The 20056-nt window shown below is 52.5% G+C and overlaps 1 protein-coding gene across 5 annotated transcripts in view; it reads left to right on the top strand.

Moving 5' to 3' along the window:
• Positions 1 to 14234, top strand: part of RAP1GAP2 (RAP1 GTPase activating protein 2) — a 190580-nt gene extending 176346 nt beyond the window's left edge. For 4 of the 5 annotated variants that reach the window (XM_049636796.1, XM_049636792.1, XM_049636793.1 and 1 more), the window contains 8 exons: positions 1690 to 1827; positions 3463 to 3584; positions 5948 to 6061; positions 6293 to 6410; positions 6901 to 7027; positions 10061 to 10137; positions 10537 to 10575; positions 11506 to 14234. In XM_049636796.1, coding sequence (XP_049492753.1) covers positions 1690 to 1827; positions 3463 to 3584; positions 5948 to 6061; positions 6293 to 6410; positions 6901 to 7027; positions 10061 to 10137; positions 10537 to 10545 — 705 coding nt within the window. In that variant the 3' untranslated portion in view covers positions 10546 to 10575; positions 11506 to 14234. The remainder of the gene's footprint in view (positions 1 to 1689; positions 1828 to 3462; positions 3585 to 5947; positions 6062 to 6292; positions 6411 to 6900; positions 7028 to 10060; positions 10138 to 10536; positions 10576 to 11505) is intronic. The other variant, XR_007459191.1, reaches the window with a different exon arrangement.
• The last annotated feature ends 5822 nt before the right edge of the window (positions 14235 to 20056 follow it).

Here is a 20056-nt window from a genome sequence, read left to right on the forward strand (position 1 = left end):
GTCTTTGGGCGATGGAATGAATAGAATGTACTGGCTGGAAACAGTTGCTAGGCGATTCTGTTCTGTGGTCTAGAAAGGGAGAGAGAGATGATGTCCCTCAGGCAGTGTCTTTGACTCACACAGGAGAGGCTAGATGACATCAGGGGTAAGAGTCTGGTGGGCTCTGTGCCTCATTTGCAGAAATGGTTTGTCTCCAGAGCATTCGTGTTTGCCAATGGCTGTCTTTCCTGAATCGGCTTCCCGCATCCATGCCTTTGTCTTTCTAAGTCAGTTTTCTGAAGCTAAGTTTCTGAGGACCTCAGCCTGCTCTCACAGTAAGGAAAACCCACGAGCCCACTTAGCAAGGGCTCTTGTGGGGACTCATGGCTCAGTGTGGTCCTTGGCATCCGTTAGCCTGGCTTGTTGGCTTCGTCCCGCAGGCTTGGTCTCTCATGGCCCCAAGGTGGCTATGGCAGTTTCAGGTGCAGAATATCACATCTCTTTTGGAAATCCTTTAAAAAAATTTTTTTTTCAATGTTTATTTATTTTTGAGAGACAGAGAAACGCAGAGCACGAGCAGGGGAGGGGCAGAGAGTGAGGGAGACACAGGATTCAAAGCAGGCTCCAGTCTCTGGGCTGTCAGCACAGACGCGGGGCTTGGACTCACGAACTGTGAGATCATGACCTGAGCCGAAGTCAGATGCTTAACCGATGGAGCCGCCCAGGCGCCGCTGGGAGTCCTTGAGGAGACCTTTCCCCACAGCTCCCATCAGACACCCCTCATGTCCCACTGGCAAGGGGATAGGTTATATGACCCCCTTAGACTGATCATGATATGCCCTTGTCCTGTGGAGGAAGAGGGGAAGTTGGACCAGACAGTGGCTCTGCACTGAGGAATATGCTAGGGATGACATTTTTATGTGCATAACTCATCATATCTCCATTTGTGTATCTTGGCGTATGTTGGGGTTTATATCGAGGCCCTCTGTCCTACTACCTATTAGCTGGGTGCTCCTGGTCAGGTCACTGAGCCTCTCTGAGCCTTACCTGTGAAATGGAATGGAGGGCATCCACACGGTGGGCTTGTCGGGAGGACACATCTAAAGCTCTTAGAGAGCCTGGCGCGTCATAAGTCCCCAATAAACGTGGCAGCTCTTCTGTTTGTGTGCTTCCTGTGTGCCCGTCCCTGTGCCAGAACCAGGAGAATTACAGGAGAGGAGTCAGAGAAGTGTCAGACCTGACCTCTGCTTCTAAGAAGTGTCCAAGTCGGCTAGGGAAACAAGACGTGTTCCTAAAATTAGGGCAACACTAAAAGTCCCAGGGCCTGTGGGAGTGCTCCCTCTGTGTTAACTAGCTGTCCTCACTATGGCCACTTCTCTTGGTTCTGGTTCCATAACAGCATAGACCTGCCGAGTGGTCTGAGGGAGCATTGTCACCTCCCAGGCCTATCCCTGTCAAAGGCTTAACGGCCTTGATTTTACCTGTTCCTGTCTGTGCCACGCTGTGACAAGCCCCTGATCATCCTGGGTGTCCCCTCCTGGACCCTTCACTGTTTGCCAATGTGCCCTTTGCTCTTTGGTGGCCCTGAGTGGCCTGAGTGTGCACAAGTGTGCACAAGCTGAGGGCTCTGTCCACAGACCCCACCAGGAGGGCAGGGGCATCCGGTGGGCTGGGCTCCAACCCTCAGGTCCCTGTCTCTTCTCCCCATAGAGAGCCATCCGTGTGCGTAGCCACTCCATGGAGACCATGGTGAGTAGCCAGAAGAAGCAGCACAGTGGAGGCATCCCTGGCAGCCTCAGTGGGGGCATCTCCCACAACAGCATGGATGTCACCAAGACCACCTTCTCGGTGAGTGCCACAGGCCCCTGGGGCAGCATGCGGTTCCTGGGGAGGGCCCCCCACCCCAGGCCTGTGAAGGATGATGTATTCACCCAGGCTTGGGCCAGGTGGCCTGAGCAGGGACGGGGCAGATTGAGGCTGTTTGGGGGTGACCCTAGGCCCTGCCTGTGAAATGGAGCCTCCATTTCAGTTTCAGTTTTGGGGCACTTTTCTCTGCCCAGAGGCTGGGGACCCAGGAGGGGTGTCTTGCTTTGTTATTAATGATGACGGTAGTCACCCTTGGCTTGCTGTGCACCAGGGACTGAACTAAGTGATTCATAGACCTTATCTCATCTGATCCCTCTAACAGCTCTTAGAGGTAGAAATTGATGTGTTCTCCATTTTGAATTTGAGGAAGGGAGGCCCAGAGGGGTTTAGTAACCTGCCACAGGTCACCTAGTTAAGCTGAAAAGCTGGGGTTTGAATGCGTGTCTCCCTGATCCAAAGTCTTGGCTGTTAATCACTGTGTATGCAGTTCCCAGGGAAAGAGCCTGGTGTGTCTGTGGGTTTGGGTCTGGTCTGTTTGCACCAGGGACTGGCCAGGTGAAAGAACCACATAGTTGGTCCTTTTAAAAAGCAAAGGGACTTTGCATTCGGATAGAGTAGGGTTTTCTTTTCTTTCCTTTTCTTTTTCTTTCTTTATTTATTTTTTTTCCAGATAGATACCCACCATGATACTAAGGACTAGTATTATAAATCGTCTTACATAATTCATTTAACTTACCAAATATCTCATACTATTGTCTTGCCCCACCCAGAAGGTCTGTGAAATGAGCAGGGCAGGACAATTATCCCCATTCTGTGGGTGAGGAGACTGGGGCCCAGAGAGTTTGGCTACTCACCCAACGTTGCATAGGACACAAATGGCAGAAGTCGGGACCTGGATTAGAGGTCTGGAGGGCTCTAAAGGATGACTGCAGTCCCTGCTCCTCAGTCTCCCACCCCTTGCTCCTCCCCCCTGCATGTAGCTGAAGCAGAGTCACATTCTTGGCGGTTCCCTTGGCCTGTGGGTGCCTGTGGATCTGGTTCTGCCGCTCTCATTCTGTCTTGTTACTGAGACACTCAGCTTGGACCCAGTTACTGTGAGGAATGGATGGAGAGTCAGAGCCGTGCGTTCTTGTCCTTGTCCTTATGGTGATTTGCTGTGTGACCCTAGCCCAGTCCCCTCACCCCTAGGCTCCTCAGTTTCCTCACTGGTAAAGCTAGTGGTTGGACCAGGTCATTCCCCGGGCTCTCGCAGCTTCCTGGTTCTCAGTCTGTGACCCCATGAATCATCCTGACCTCAATGTGCTGGGCTCTCCTTATCATGGCCCTGACCCCTTGTTCCTCCAAGAATTGTGGTCTTTGGTGATTATTACCTGGGGCCACAAGGTCTGGCTTAAGAGCACAGGAAAATGGGCTGCAAATGGCTTGAGTCTTGGGGTCTCAGCTCCTGTTACATAGATCCTCGCCTTCCCAGCTGTCTTGCTGTTTTGTGGGATCCCCTCCAGACTGGTTGGGGGTTGCACCAGCTATTTGTAGACCAGAGATGGGTGGGGGGTGAAGAGAAGGAGACTGGGGTCTGGGGTGGGCCATGAACACTCATTTTGGTGGTTTCATCGGCAGCCTCCAGTGGCGGCGGCAGCAGCCGTGAAAAACCAGTCGCGGAGCCCCATCAAGCGGCGGTCGGGACTCTTCCCCCGTCTACACACAGGCGCTGAAGGCCAAGGTGACGGCCGGACACGATGGTAACTGTCCAGTGAGGGGTTTGTGGGTCCTTCCACTGCTGTAGCTGCCAGATGGCCAACCTCAGGGAGGGCTTTGCGCTGCTTCGGGAGACAGCTTCCTTCTAACCTTGGTCCCCACTTCAGGCACCTGTCTCACTCTGCTGTGTCCACTGAGGCAGATTTGGCCAGTCTCTGTGTGGGACCTTCCAGAATTGTCCGTGTCGCATTTGGACCCAAACTAGAAATGTTGCTTGGATTCTTTTCTTTCTTTGCCTCCTTTTCCAAAGCTCACTCAAATGTTCCCTCTTATGGAAGGCTTCCCTGCCAAGACAGTTAATTAACTTTCCTTAGGCTTCTAGAATGTTTTCTGTCTTTTTAAAAGCAGCTCTTGTACTGCATGGTATTAACCTGTTCTTGCTCATTGTCTTTCTGATCCTTTAATGGTGAGCCCATTTGCCCTTTAATTCAGCAAGTAACATGTCTTGAGTGCTTGCTACATGCTGGGGTCAGTGCTCCAGCAAGAGCTACGGGAGGCACAAACCTGCCTTCCAGAAGCTTACAGTCTTGTGAGAGAAAAGGAGGCATTTAGGTTGTCTGCCTGTCACCCTGAATGGTGACCCCAGGACCCGAGCTTGGGCATGCAGGATGAGGGGTGGGTTTACAGAGGGGGATGAAAAACTCTGTTTGGAACCAGTACATGTGAGAGTCCTTGTGGCCTGCCCAGCAGAGAAGTGCAGAATTCTGAGTGGTCAGGATGAAAGTCTTAAGCTTAGGAGAGAGGCCTTGACCGCAGAAGGGAGTCAAAGATGGATCAATGAATATGGCCACTCAGGGGGGTGTATAGAATGCCTGGGGACACCAGCATTTAAGGGCAAGGGGAGAAAGGGAGGGAAGATGAGGGAGAGAAAGCCCGGAGGGGAGGGATTCCAGGAGGGAGAGTCCACAGTGTCAATGTGCAGAGAAGCCCTGCACTGTGAACCCCTGCTTGGGTGGACAATTAGGAGGTCATTAGCAACCTCATTAAAGGGGCATTGAGACATTCATGCTTCTTGGGTGGCTATAATCAAAGAGACACGTAATAAGAAGTATTGGAGAGGATATGGAGAAACTAGAATCCCCAGGCATTGCTGGTAGGGATGTAAACTAATGCACCTGCTTTGTAAAAAAGCTTGGCAGTTCTTCAGAGAGTTAAACTTGGGGTTATCGTCTGACTCGGCCGTTCCACTCCTAGGTAGAGACTCCAGAGGAAGAATACACATATCGACATAAAAACCAGCACACAGATGTTCCTGGCTATTCGTAATAGCTCAAGGTGGATAAATAAAATGTGGTATATCCATCAATGGGATACTTTTTTTTGCAATGAAAAGGAGTTGAACCACTGATACGTGCTACAACTTAGTTAACCTCGAAAAGACTATGCTAAGGGAAAGAAGCCAGTCACAAATCACAACACGTTGTGTGATTCCGTCTCTATGACACGTCTGGAAGAGGCAAATCCATAGAAACAGAAAGTAGATTAGTTGGTCGCCAGGGGCTGGGGGGAGGGGGGAATGGGGAGTGATTAGGAGTGGGTCCGGAGTTGCATTATGGGGGTCTCAAATGTTCTAAACTTAGATCGTGGTGATGGTTGTACAACTCTGTGAATATGCTAAAAACCACTGAATTACACACTTTAAGTGGGTGAATTGCACATGGATGGTATCTCAGTAAGGTTGCTGTAAAAATAAAAGTGCATTGAGGACGAGGCCAGCTTGTCCCCAACAGGGGGCGCAGTAGAAATCGTGGGTGTCAGTACATGGTCTTTGTTAAACTACAGGAGAAGGAAGCCCTCGGGCCCTTGGCCGAGAGTAGCCCGTTTACCAAGGTGCCATTCCCAGCATAAAAGGCCACCTTGTCACACGGATCCAGGGAGCTCATATTGTGGTCTGTGTGAAGGGTGTCCCCTGGACTTATGCACGGTGACCCTGCCCACACTGCCAAGGAGTCCACGTGCACTGGGTTATTTGCCTGCTGTGGGAGTGGATGTTGTAGACCTCACTCCACCCCGCCTGTGGCCTGTTCTTGACTTAGAGCTCTGCCAAGGTGAGATGGCCAGCAAAAGTGGGGAGTGGACTTGGGCTCAGGAGGATCAGCGAGTTCTCTTGCTTGATAGCGCTTGGCTCATCCAAGAGCCTAGAATAGCCTGATGCAGCAGAAAACCCCACTCTCTGTTGCTGTCTGAGTGGGGCTCAGGGAAGTGGCGGCTGTGCGCTGGTAGGCGTGCTGTGACCCCTCAGGCCCTATGGGGCCGAGAGCCTGTTGGCTGTCCTAGGCCTGGGGGTGGGGTGGAGGCTTAGGGGCCAGTCCCATGGCCTCACCCCTCTTCATTCCTGTTTCCTTAGTGACAGTGCATCCAGCAACCCCAAGACCCCGGATGGTGCACACTCTTCTCAAGAGATAAAGTCTGAGGCCTCATCCAATCCCAGCTCTCCGGAAATCTGCCCCAACAAGGAGAAGTAAGAGAGTGAGGGTGGGGGAAGGGCTGACTTTAGCCACTCGGAGCCCTGGAATATGCTCTCTGCTGACAGCCAGCATTTTTGCCTTGAGAATTCTCTGGAAACGTGAAAGGCAACAGGCAGGGGCATGGGGAGGCACTGGCGGGCCAGCTCAGTCTCTGCCAGGTCTGCCCTGCCGGTGAAGGGGGTCTCGCTGAGTGACCGGGGCCTGCCCCACTCCTGTTCCCACAGGCCCTTCATAAAGTTGAAGGAGAACGGCCGAGCCAACATCTCCCGCTCCTCCTCCAGCACCAGCAGCTTCAGCAGCACGGCGGGGGAGGGCGAGGCTATGGAGGAGTGTGACAGCGGGGTAGGTGTACCTCCATCCTGCCCTGGGGAGCAGGGCGGGGCGCCCTGGGCCCAGCCAGACCCCCACTGTATGCATTAAACTAACTGCTGTGGGAAGAGCCCCACCCAGGCCCTGTGGGTAAAAGGGAAGGTAGGGAAGCAAGAGGTGGGCCAGTCAGCCGTCTCTGTTCTCTGGGAGCAGTGGCTCGGGAGGTCTCCGCAGAGTGGCACCGGAGCGGCAGCAGGGGGCCGGAGGCTGCGCTGAATGGTGTGTGTCCGTGCCATGGGGCTCCTGGCTGGAGAGGAGAGGGCCGGTGCTCTGTGTGGCCAGGCCATGGGCACTTTGGGGGCAGGGTTAGGGGCGGCAGAAAGAGCAGGTCCAAGTGTGCCAGTGGGAGGCAGTGACCGCCCTGAGCTTGCTGGGGACCTGTGGCAGGCCTGCCATGGCGCGGGTCACCCTGTGGTGCCGCTGAGGACGGAGCTGGCCCTGCTCACCCAGCCTCTCTCCCCAGAGCAGCCAGCCGTCCACAACCTCACCCTTCAAGCAGGAGGTGTTTGTGTACAGCCCGTCCCCGAGCAGCGAAAGCCCCAGCCTGGGGGCGGCCGCCACCCCCATCATCATGAGCCGGAGTCCTACAGGTCAGTGACGTCTGGGCATGTGCACCATGAGGCTGGTGGGGGGAGGGGGCAGGGGCTGTGTCCTGACCACTGTTCGTGGGCGTGAGCCCCAGCCACGCTCAGTCAGGCGGTTTCCGCTTCGGCCCCAAAGGGTGAGGCCCTTGAGCTCTGCTAGCCCGCTTCATCTGTTCATCAGCCTTAAGTCACCTGTGTTCTTATTGTCTCCTTACTTGTGGGGAAACTGAGGCTCTGAAAGTGCAGTGATTTTTTTTGGTAGAGAAGTTGGGATTTGAAAGCCGAGGCTCTCTTGCCCCACCCCCGTTACTGATGCCGGGTGCCTCTGCCACGCTGTGACCTTGACAGTGCAAGGGTACGGAGCGGGAGGAGTGTGACAGGTGGAGGGGACCGCACATGGTTCCTTGGGCTGCGGTTCATCTAGGGGACAGGTGTGAGAGGAGACAGCACATAGGGTGCCAGGCTACGGCTCCCATGGAGACCCTGGCAAGGAGCTGGGTGTCATCCTGCTGGCGAGGGGAGCCTTGGAGGGTCTTAAGTGGAGCAGTGCCTTCTGGACTAGCGAAAGACTGTTTTGGTGGCCGCAGCTGGCCGAGTAGACAGGATTGATAGGGAGTGGGCGCAGAGAGAGAGACCAGCAAGGGGTCACAGTGGGCAGTGAGGGGTGGCTGGGCTGTGGATCAGGGGTGTCTGGAGAAATGGGAGAAGGATGTGGGTTCAAGATGCTGGTGGCAGAGTCTGCTTGGGATTCTCTCTCTCCCTCTCTGCCCCTGCCCCCCTTGTGTTTGCTCTCTTGCTGTCTCGAAATAAATAAATAAACTTAAAAAACAAAAAACAATTAAAAAGAAAAGAACTGTTAACCTCAATGTTTGTTAAATAACGGGAATAAAACAATAGTAGGAGGTTCTCAACCGGGGGGGGCACTCTTGCCTTCCCAGAGCATATTTAACGATATTGAGACATTTCTGATTTTCAGGATTGTGGGAGGAGACTGTGCTGCTAGCATCCAGTGGGTAGAGGTCAGGGATACTACTAAATATCCTACAAAGTACAGGGGCAGCACCCCCCTCCCCCCCCGCAAAGAATTATCTGGCCCCAAATGTCAATGAGCTGAGGCTGAGAAATGCTAGTCAAGTGATAGAAACACAGAAAGATCTGGTTCATGCGCTTGCTCTAGTCCTGCCCCCTGTGCCGGGCCACTGCAGAGCCCGGTTCTTATCCTGGTTGTGGCATTGATAGGTCCATCTCTCTGAGCCTCAGTTTCCTCATCTGTAAAGTGGGTAGTAATACAGATACTCTGATTTTTTAAAAATGACGCTTAATGAAATATTGAAGGAATGAATGAAACAATCTGTAACCAAGCCTGGCTCCTGCTTGGTATTAGGTACATATCAAAATAAAGTTTTGAGTAATGGGAGGGTTAGAGAGTGTCTGCCACTTGCTGAAGGTCACCCAGGGCAGAAGGGCACCTTGAATGGGCCTGGTAAGTCCATCTCCTCTTATCGTACCACACGGTATGTTGCCCTCAACCCCCTTCCCTGGCGCATTATGTAACCCCAGGGCTACTTCCTACTCCCAGCCTCGAAGAAGTTGTGTTGAGTACCTGCAGGACCAGGGTCAGTTTGCAGAGATCTGGAAAGTGTTTTGAACTGTTTGGCTGCGCCTGGGGAGAGACGGGGCCAGGGGGAGGGAGGTGCCCTCGGAGGACCTGACTTCCAGGCTTCTGTAGTCTCAGATGCCCCGACCGTTGGTCATGTCACACCTGGGCTCCCTGGGACCCTGAGAGGGGACTGGCAGGTCACAGTGACAGGTACTCACGGTGCTGGGTGGGACCCCTTGATTCGAAGCACCAGAAATAAGTCAGCAGCCTCTGAGTGGAGGGTACTGACTTGCCGATTCCCTGGGCCAGAGGAAAACCACAAAGCCAAGTGGCCCTCCTGCCAGCAGCGTGCTGGGAAATGTTTAACAACTGGCTCTCCTGCTGTACACACACACACACACACACACACACACACACGTTTACTATAAACTTTACTGATACAGAGGATCTGAAGCACACAATTTATAAATAATAATCTTTATTATAAATCCCATATTCTTACTGATATTTCTCTAACCTTGGTATCTGTAGGCAACTAAAAGTTGCTGATGACCAACAGGTGTAGTTCTGACATGAATGATGATTGATATTTTGTCAGTGACACGTGCAACCTCTTTGCTGAATCAGATACCAGTTTTCAGATACTGGAAGGGTACGGACTCAGTTTTTGGCGCTGCTTATAATGTAATGGCTACAGACACAATGCGTTTTCACATTTAATTGACATTTTTCGCGTTTTCTCAGGGGAAGCCTAGACAACAAAACAATAAGTCAAGCCCTGGTTTTGTAGCATTTGCTGATTTCTTTGGTGTAAATGCTCCTGCCGTGGCTGATCTCAGGCTAGCGGTGAGCTGCGGAGTTGGGAAGGAGCACCAGACGGGCACCGTGGACATAAATAGCCCGAGGAGAGTAGATCGTAATAAAATGCAGAGAAATAATTGGGAAGTGATGACTTCTGAGTGTTTATTACCTTTTGTAAAAAAATGTTTATTTATTTTGGGGGGGGGAGGGGCAGAGAGAGAGGGAGACAGAATCCCAAGCAGGCCCCGTGCTGTCAGCACAGAGCCCCACATGAGGCTCGAGCTCACGAACAGTGAGATCATGACCTGAGCCGAGACCGAGAGTCTGATGCTTAATCGACTGAGTCACCCAGGCGCCCCTATTTAGTACCTTTGACGAATATAATTTATGGAATTGTAAGCTTATATAGTTTGATTTTTTAAAAAATGACTGGGTTTACCAACTAGCTCGCATTTCTGAAAACTTAAAGAGTTGGCTTTGACAAATTGCTGCAAGTCAGCCGGAGTGCTCGGGGGAGGGAGAAGGCCCTGCTCCTGCCCCCACCCCCACCCCCCGGGCGGCACCCCTGCCCCAGACACACAGCCCCGGTGACCTCTACAGCCTCGCCGTCTTTTCACGGAGGCTTCTGTTTTTCCTAGATACCAAAAGCAGAAACTCCCCGAGGTCAAACCTGAAATTCCGCTTTGATAAGCTCAGCCATGCCAGCTCTAGTGCGGTAAGAATCCAGGGGGGGTGAGGGTAGTGGGCGGAGCCTCCTGCATCCCGTATTCCAACCTCCTCCAAAACTCAGCTGTCCTTTCTGGGGGCCTGGGGAAGGGGGTGCCTCACACATCACAGGGGGTGGAGGAGGAAAACTCTGGTCAGGTCTAGGGGTGATGCTGCGGTCCCTGCATGGTGCAGGCATCAGCCTGGGGGCTGCCAGCCACCTCTGCCACACCTCCTGTGAGGTGAGGCACACCCTTGGACACACACCAGGTGTGAGCTGGGAAATGCTGGCTCCTGGAGCCTCATGCCCCTTCAGAGCTCACCAGGGAGTTGAAAGCTGGGTGCACAGAAGCTGGAGATTATGTTGTCTAGTTGTTTAAAACTCTTACATGGGTTTCTCTTGAAACAGGGTCACTAATGTGAAAGAGGATTCCTTCGCTTGTCAAAGGTGGGTTGAGTGTTTGTCCTGCTTTGGCCACGTGGCAAAGTGTGTCCACTCTAAGACCAGGGAACTAGTGGCCTGATAACCTGAGAATGGCCAAAGAGATCCTGACAGCTGGAGAGGGCCGGTCGCTTCTTCCCCGAAGCTTCTGTGATGGGGCGCAGGTCTGGATGCGGAGGATTGCAGGTGGTCTCCGGTGTGGCTGGGGAGAGTTTCCTGATAGGATTGGGCCAGGCTCACCCAGTTGGTCTCCCTGCCCTGGGAGGAGCCTGGTTCCAGCAGGCAGGGGGGCCGTAGCCCAGAGCGGGCCTCCCTGCCCTGGACGGGGGATTCCGCAATTTGCCCCCCTTGCCTCCCTGTTCTTGGCAGCTTTCCCTCCTTGTGTCTTTGGCCAGGGTTCTGGGCTGAAATGTGTCCCCCCATCATGTTCAGAGGTGCCCTAGCCCCCTAAACACTGTACTGGATGACCCCGGGGAGGACTTCTGTTCCAGCTGTGTGGTTTTCAGCAGAGCGGGGCATGGGTCCAGTTTGACAACACTGAGGCCTGACCTCCTGCTGGTAAAGTTACTGGAGACCCATTTGAATGCCCATTCCTTTTCCTGCCATGGGGCTCCCGGGGACAGGGGGTGTGAGTCACAGCTGGAACCAAGGCGGAGTGGGGGCACAGCTCCTCTCACTTTATAGAAACCTGATCTATGAAAAGGCAGAAGGGACCGTGGGAATTCTAATGCTCACCTTTACCCCCTGTCATGTACATCCGATGCCTCTGTTCATCAAGTCCGTGTTTATGCCCAACTTTTCAGGCTGCGTAACCTTCGGTCCCCTTGTGTTTGGCCCATCCTGTCACAAGCACATCAGTGGGCTATAGCCTTGGGCGCACGCTCTCCTCTTCCTTACCCACCGTTTGGTCACCATCTCCCTCCTTCTGTCCTCCAGGGAAGCCCCGATTCTGTCTTGGAGAAGGCTCCTGTTCCAGCAGTTTGGGGGTGCCATCCACTACTCTGACCGTCACAGTCCTGCTGCTCCACCGGCCACCTTCCCACCAGACCAGTTATCTGTCCCAGTGTCCCGATCCGGCCACCGTCCTGCCTGTCCCCTTGCCGAGGCACCCTGCAAGCACTTCCCCTTCTCCGGACAAGGCCTCGTTCCTCCGGGCTCCCCCTGCACCTGACTGCCCCATGTGATGTGTGTCTGGGTCCTTCGTCATCTTGTTTTGTCCGTAGAGGAAAGAGTCGGGCAAGGGAGGGAATGTGGGTCCTAGGGACTTGGTCACAGACAGGAGAGGCAAAGAGGGTGGTGAGGTGGGGGGCGGAGGCCACCGGTGGGAAGCCGCACCCGGAGAGGGGCAGCACTGGATGTGACAGGTGCGGTGAATACACGTAGTCGTGGCGGAGGGACCACTTTCCCGGGAACAGAGATTTGTAGCAGCCCTCCAAGGTGTCCTGATCGAAACCAGCTGTGTTGCCCCCACAACCGTGTGCTTCTGTGCTAGAAACTTCTTCCTTGCCCACTTGCTGACATCAGGCCTGGCGCCGCCTCTGTCCCTGCTGCCGTCAGCTGACCGAGACTGAGCTGGGCGTGCGTGAGGTGGCGCCGTGCTCTTCCTCAGCGGCAGCCCGGTGGCCGTTGCTGTGGGAGAAGCCCCGTGCCTACGTCTCCGCTCGGGGCAGGTGTTTTCCCCAAGAAGGGGCGGGCAGCCCGGAGAGGGAAGGAATTCGGGGAGAGCAAGCTGGCAAGTCGCGCTCTGGGGCCTCGGCTGTGGGGGACCTTGGGGCCGCGTGCTGGGCTGGGTCTCTGCTGGCTGTAGAGGCTCGTGGAAGAGTTACTTCAGCCCACCGCCTGGGGCAGAGCCGGGGAGGCCACATGGGGCACGAGCTGTTAGGCTTGGCCAGGCCCGGGTGTGGGCACAGAATGTAGGTGTGAGGGAAGGGGCGACGTCCTTCTGCAGCTTGTCCTCCTGGCATCTGCGGGGGGCCCAGGGCTACCTTGGGGGCTCTTCCCAGCTGCTGTGCCCTCTGGCCATGTTGGCGCTTGGTCCCCCAATCTTCTTCAGTCACGACTCTGCAGGCAGTGGTCCCGTTGGTGAGATTTGTACCACCTGGGCCCCCGGGGGGTGCACTTCAGACGCTGCCTGCCCCCTGCCCGCTCGGGCAGAGCCAGCCCACTCTCAGGAGCGGCCCCATATTCGTGCTTCTTGCCCTTCCCCGTGTGCGGTGTGAAAGGTCGTTTCTGCTGACTGGCCCTGCTGGGGGTTAAGGCGGGTGTGAAGTAAAACGAGTAAAACATGGAGTCTGAGGAGCAGAGCCTCGGAGGTGCTACGGCTTCAAGTGCACGTTGGGACACAGGACAGCCAGGGCGACTCAGGCTGGCTTCCTACTTCAATGAGCAGACGACAAGGATTTCTACCAGATGTTTTCTTTGCGGTGGGATCTGGCCTATTCCCAAGTCAAAGCAGCCCCAAGTCAATGTTCTACTTGTTTTTGACCGATGCGACAATTCCCCTGTTGCTTTTGCCATCAGAGCAAAACCTTGACCCTTCGTCTCTCACTCATGTGGACGTTGTCGGGTCCTGTTTGCAAGCTGGGCGGGCCTCTCCCCTCACACTCTGGGAAACGTGTTTACTTAAAATACTAGTCCGGTGAAATTTCTTCTAGTGAGAAGGTCAACAAATGTCTGTGTAGCTTTTATTAAAAGTCACTGTAGCGGCACCCGCTGCTGGCACGAGGTCTGCGGATTCTGGCAGCATTTTGTTGGCTGAGTTTCTGAAGGATCTTGGAAGGTCAAGCTGCATTTTTAAAAAAAAAAACGATTCCAGGTTCTGGTTTGCTTCTCTGGATAGCTGGTATTTACAGCTGCTTGGTGGTTATGCTGTGTTGTGTTGTGGTCTGGGGGTCCTTTGGAGTTTCCAGGTTGTCCCCACCCTGTCCTACTTGGGAACCTCATACCCTCCTTCCTCCACTGCTCTGGCTGCTGCTCCCGCAGCCCCCACTGCCTGGGAGGGCTTTGCCCCTGCCTCTGAGCCGGTGGCCAGGAAGGTGGGGCGTGTCCAGGGAAACAGAGGCATAGGTGTGCTCCCTACGAAGCAGGCCTGAGAAGTGGTTCTCTGCCTTCTTATGTTACTAGGGGTACGTTGGACTGGATCCAAAATGTCCTTCCTCTGGGTCCTGTCTTACCTTCTCTAGAAAGCCCATCCTATGGCTTCTAGAGTATACATGACCAGCCCCGCTGAGGTCCTAGGGCTGAGGGGGAGGAGGAGAGCAGGGAGTGGACAGTCTTAACCTCACCCCTGTAGACCGTGGGGCAGGCAGCGCGGGTTCCTGGAGGCTCCTTCCCCCATATTCTCCTGCATCTGCTTGGCCCAAAACTTCCTTTCATTGCTGCGCCCAGTCTTGGGGCTCAAAGATTTGCTCAAGTCTCATTGGTCCCTGTGACCAGACTAATTCTGACGGTGCTCGTGCTGGTATTCGAGGTGCTCTGCTTGTGATCTGGACACAGGAGAGGTGTTTCCTGGACACCTCTCTGCTTCTGGGAACTGCCTGACTCACGGGAGAAATGATATTTGTCAGGCTCTGTAGGGTATCCATTTGCCTCCGCTCAGTTGATGCTTAAAAGCAGAGGCAGAAAGAGCTTGAGAGAGAAGATCTTAGCTAGAGTTTCTAATGAATGGAAAATGATGAATGAGTGAAAAATGAATGAAAAACATTCTGTGGTTCAGCCTCGTTGGCATCATCTCCGTGTCCCAGCCTTCTGGGTCCCTTTTGACATCTAATCCATCCAGATCATCATCCAGCCGAGAAACCTCAGCCCCCGTGGGGAAGTAACTCGGTGGAGATCACACAACCAGCGAGTGGCAAAGCTGGGATTAGAACCCACGACCCAGGGCCCTTTCGTCTGCTCCACCTACATGGTCCCTTCAACAAGTGGCTGCATTTGCCGGGGCCCTGAGTTTTGGAGGAGCCTTGCTGATGCCTGGGCACTGGTTGGGAGCTGTCAGCAGTCAGGGTGGGGCCTCAGTCTCTGTTCTTTTCATCAGGAGGGATAGTCTCTCAGTTTTTCAGTGAGGGCCCTGGGGTTTTGGATGCAGCTTGAGCAGAGAAAACCTGGAGGGCAAGAGATTTTAGTGGACTTTTCCAGGTAATGTCCATTCTTCAACTACCCTGTAGGGGTGGGGGCCAGGGCAGAGATGGAGTTAATTAACGCTCAGTTTCCCCCCTTAAGTTAAGGAAAATGGTAGAAGAAAACTCTCCTATTCTCCCCGACCCTTAAACAAAGGTGGTTAATAAAAATGTAGGCTCATGTGACGAGGTGGGATGAGAGCCACCGTCACTTCTTACCCTGGCTGTTTAAAGTGCCAATGCAAACACTACCTTCTTCATTTGATTCTGAGTCAACAGAGACAGGTCGTCGTGGGGGATAGTCAGGGGTCAAGTAGGTGGCTGGCAGGGACCCAGCCATACAGCCATGCTTGGGACCCCACGGCTTCTCCCCAGATCTCTAGCTCCCTTTCTCAAAAGTGAGGGTGGGTCAGTGGAGTTTGCCAAGGCTGCGAAGGAACATTCTATAAGCCCTGATATCTGTTTTTACCACTAGCCCCTTGCCCACCCCAACCCCACATCTCCTTCCTTTCAGCTGGCCCATCTGCCCCTTTGGGAGGAAGGAGACCACCCGCACTAGGGCCAAGGACAGTGGAGCCCTGCCTAGTGAGAGGCTCTTGGGGCAGTGGCTCTGTCCTGTGCCTTACCAGCCCTGGAGAGAGGGTGTTTGTCTGAAAGACTGGAATTTAAATGCCATCATCTTTGATTTTGTGATATTTCCACTTGGAACGGTCAGTTCCTCCTTCCCACTCCTTAGCATGTATGCCAACTCTCCCCTGTCATGGGCGTTCCCCTTCTACGCTCCAACCCCGGGGATTGCTGGTGTTCTAGTGTGAAGAGATTCCTTTGTGTGATAGAACCTCAGAAGTGTAGCTTGGAAATGATGATCCATGTGATGATGACTTTTCTTTCTTTCCTCTTCTTGAGGAGGTGATTCGTAGACCCCGACTGCCTATGTAATGTAAATAATGTACATTTAATTTATTGCTATGGTAGCACATTGTATTTGTTAATGTATAAAACAAATTCTAAAAGGTTGACAAATGTATATTTTGTTGCTTAAATGTGTCTTTGCAGAAATTGACAATAAATAACATATTTTGTGTCCATCATTGTTCAGACTTCTTTGCTTGGGGCCCCGAGCCCTGAGCATCGTCATTCATCAGAGCTTGAATACTGGCAGCCCGCGGGGCACATCTGGCCTGTAGATGTATTAGTTTGGCCTGAAACGTGTTTTTAAAATACTTGAATTCGTTGCCAATGTTTAGAAAACAGTTGATGTTTAGACCGCAATTAAAATGAAAAAACAAAAAACCCAACCTAGAAATTTCATATAAAATGTAAATTTTCTGCTTCTCATAAAAACCAGTTGTTGGATCTTCCTAGGAGTGCCACAAAATTGGTCAGCACTCCTTAGTGGCTACCCCTTTGGTGAGACCTGAGGCCCTGCAGTCCCCACCATTCTCTATTGTTTACACCTGGAACGTTCCATTCATCCCTGTTGTTTGCTTGGCCCCTGTAGGCATCTGAGTTTGAGACCCCTGCTATCCACTGATTTGTCTCCATTCTGCAGTTTTCTTCCTTCTGCTATTTTTCTACAGTCCCAATTTACCTCTTCAAGGATTCCTTTATGATTAAATGCCCTCTCTCCTCTCCACCTTTGACTCCCAAAGGGCCATGCTCTTATGTACGTTTTGCTCTCAGTGCTTGGATATAGGTTTAGAAGTAATATCTGTATCTTTTGTATCTTAAGAAATTTGAAGGCAGGGAACAGGCCTTTTATCTGCTGGGACTTGGTTGTGTGATCTTGGGCAAGTGACTTCTCTGCGTTTGCATTTTCTTTTGTGTATAATCAGAAAAATAACCCACAAGCAAAGCATGAGGATGAAGTCAATTCATAATGGGGAAAGAACCTTGAAAAAAATGGCAAGTGTTATTCAAGCACGAGGTTCAATAATAATTGTTATTATAATAGCAGTAGATGACTCACTGGAGGCTTACCGTGAGCTGAGTGTTTTACGTGTGCACTCAGTCCTATAACATGACTGCTAGTTCCTAAAAATCACAATGCGGGGGCACCTGGGTGGCTCAGGTTGATTAAGTGTCCGACTTTGGCCCAGGTTGTGATCTCGCAGTTCACGGGTTTGAGCCCTGGGTTGGGCCTGGAGCCTGCTTCAGATTCTGTCTCCCTCTCTCTGCTCCTTCCCAGCTTGCGCTCCATCTCTTCAAAAATAAACATTAAAAAAAAAAAAAAAAGATGATTGGAGAGGTCCTTAAAAAAAATAAACATTAAAAAAATAAAAATCACAAGGCTAAGCAAAAACTATGCAAGCACAAGGCTTATGGAAAATGGGGCTAGGGACACAACAACCACTGTCAGTGATACATAAAAAGGAGGTTGATGAAAATGGTAGCAAAGTTTTACATATGTTAAATGATTAAGAAATCAATACTACAATAAATACAGCTTTTTACTTTGAAACAGACCTGAAGTAGTTTGACTGTGGAGTCAGGCACTGGAAGGACCGCCGCGTGTGGGTTATTGTGGAGAGGCGGAATGAGAGTTTTCTGCAGTCGGACCGACAGTGGGAACACCAGATGTGTCTGGGTGTGGCTCCCAACACATGGTTCGCCAGGGTAGCTGGCAGCTGTGAGGTGGGTGCTGAGTGATTTGTGCGTTCCCATGCAGCTTGATTCAGCTGGGCGTGGTTTTCTCGGTTCACCTAGTATTTCTCATGGATGAGTTGTGTAATCAAATGTGAAGTTTGTGTTACACTCGAATTTTCCCCATGATATATCTATCAATTGCATTGGACCAAATTTCCATTTGCAAAACAAGTGTCAGCAGCAGAATGGACTGTATGATCTCATTTAGACATCCAGGCAACCCGTTCAGGCAGGCATATTATTATTATCCCCGTTTCACTTAAAGAATCAGAATCAAATTTCAGTTTGGAATCTAAACTTGATGCAGATTTAATGGATGTGCTGACGTCAACCTGAAGGCAAGTTTTGGACTGTGGGGTTCTAGACGCACAGGGATGCACCCGGGAGAGTATGTTCCAGCTCTCTGGTGTCCCTGCCCAGCTTGGAGTCCGCATCTGCTGTCCTGGAATCCGCATCTGCCGCTTCCCGGGCTGCTGTCGTCACGCCCTTGCTGTGTGGCGCCTCATCCGAGCCCTGGGTCTCAGAGTTTAGCTTCTGTGGAGACCCTATGGCTGCAGGTGAAGACACACCTTTCACACAGACACCCCATTGCTGTCTCCACCGCAGGATTTGGCTGCTTCCTGGGTTCAAGCCTTCTTCTTGGAAGTTGGGGGATCCCTGATTCCCCAGAGCCTTTGTGGAGGTTGAACATCTTGTGCCTGTGTGGGAAAGTGCTGTAGGGGGCACAACATTCAGGTGGGCCAGTTACCGTCCCTCCAAACCTTCGGATCCTCCTAGGGCCCTGCAAGCTCACCTTTCATCTGGGTTCTGTGTTTACGTGCTCCCTCCACTAGATGGGGCTCACCTCCAGGTGAAGGCTCATTCTTAGGACTCCAGAAACCTGTTCTCCCCACCTCAGTGTCCGGCAGCTCATAGCAGCCCCTGAACATCTTGGGGGCCATTATTCTTCCTGCCGCACGGGGAAAGGCTTTCCTGAGGCGCCTGCTCAGGCCACACTCAGGTTTTCCTTCAATCTCTCTCTGTCTCTTTCTTTTTTAATTTATTTAAAAGAGAGGGCGAGGAGCAGAGAGAGGGAGAGACAGACTCCTAAGCAGGCTCTGTGCTGTCAGCTCAGAGCCCCATGCAGGACTTGAACTCATAAACTGTGAGATCATGACCTGAGCCGAAATCAAGAGTCAGATGCTTAACCGCCCGGGCCACCCAGGCGCCCCTCAATCTCCCTTTTTGAGTGCCTGCGGTGTCCAGTGGTGCCACCAGCTGTGCTCTGACCAGCCCTTCTTTCTTCTTCGGGGCAAAGAGCTGGCTCCGGTAACCATCACAGTCCAGTTCTGTAACTCTGCAGCAGCTATCAGTTATGCAAACTGTTTCATTTCGGTTCAGACTCAGTCCTGTTTGTTTGAAACTTCGACTCACATTCACTCCAAAGCCCCCTCCCATGCCAGCCCTCCAGAATAGACTGGCTGGGTGGGCCAGGGGTGTTGGCTCAGGGTGTGGCTCCTCTGAGCCCTCTTTTCAATGAGATGCCATCCTTGGCCTGTTCTAGGCCTGCCCAGCTCAGTTTTAGCAAAGAATCCTGTTAACTTGGTTTATTGAGACACCCCCCCCCCCCCACCCGCCGGCTCTTGATATCCAATCATGTTGCTGTCGCCTGATCCTTGCTACCTAACAAAGTTCTTCTTAGTAATTTTCCATCCAATTCTTTCCCCCTGCCCATTGGCTAGAAATCCCCACATGTCCCTGTTCTATTTGAAGTGGAGTTCAATCTCTCTCCCCTATTGCAATAGTCTTGGATAAAGCCATCCTTGCCTGTTGAACTCTGGTGCAGTTCTTCTTTGACAGGTGGCTTATCTGTCCCACATGCATGCCCCTGCCTCTGCTCTTTGACACCAGTGCTGGGGTGGGGGAGAGACCTCTTATTTTGGGACTGCTCCTGGAAGAGCTAACTCATGGTGTTAGCATGGGCACTCGGCAAAGCAGACACCAGGACAGGAAGAAACAATGTATCAGGGGAAAGCCCTGTGAGAGGAAACACAGAGCACTGGAGAAGACTGGAAGAGCCATCAGACTTCAGTGTGGTCTGACCCGAGGGGAGGAGGGATGGGAGGGAGCGAGGTGGGGTGGAGGCATCTTTGGCGTCAGTCCAGTCCTACGAGAAGTTCAGTAAGGCCACTGAGAGCCCTCTGGCCAAGGTCACCCACCAGGGGAGTCCCACCTGTCATAAGAATGAGCCCCAAATTGCTATCCTTGTTGTACCCAGTCACAGGTGGCAGTGGCCTGTCAGAAACCTGGCCTTAGTGTGAGCCATGGAACAGAGAGAGATTTCAGAATGTTGCACTTTTGGAGCCATCAGTCAGTTACGCCTCTGTAGGTGGAGACCTGCTGTATGCACGTGTCCCTATTTTGCTTGGCTACAGTTTACCCCTCATTTGTGGGTAGGCCCACATTAGTGGAGAGGGAGGGTGAACCCCTCTCTTGGTTTTCTCTGCCTCTCTACTACCAACCTTCTATTGGTTCCTTTGCTCAGGAGGCTTGCAAATGCTGCTGTTTTGTCACAAGTGCCCTGCCATGGGAAACGGGGCAGAGGCTGGATCCATTTCTCCCCTTCTTCAGCGCCTGCTCCAAGACATCTACCTTGCGCCTTCAATTAATGATATAAGAGCTTCAAGCCCCACTACCAACTTGGTGTCCGCTCAACTCTCGAGATGTTCCCTTATCCCTGTGATGCC

This window comes from Panthera uncia, chromosome E1 (genome assembly GCF_023721935.1).
Source record: "Panthera uncia isolate 11264 chromosome E1, Puncia_PCG_1.0, whole genome shotgun sequence".
Taxonomy (NCBI): Eukaryota; Metazoa; Chordata; class Mammalia; order Carnivora; family Felidae; genus Panthera; species Panthera uncia.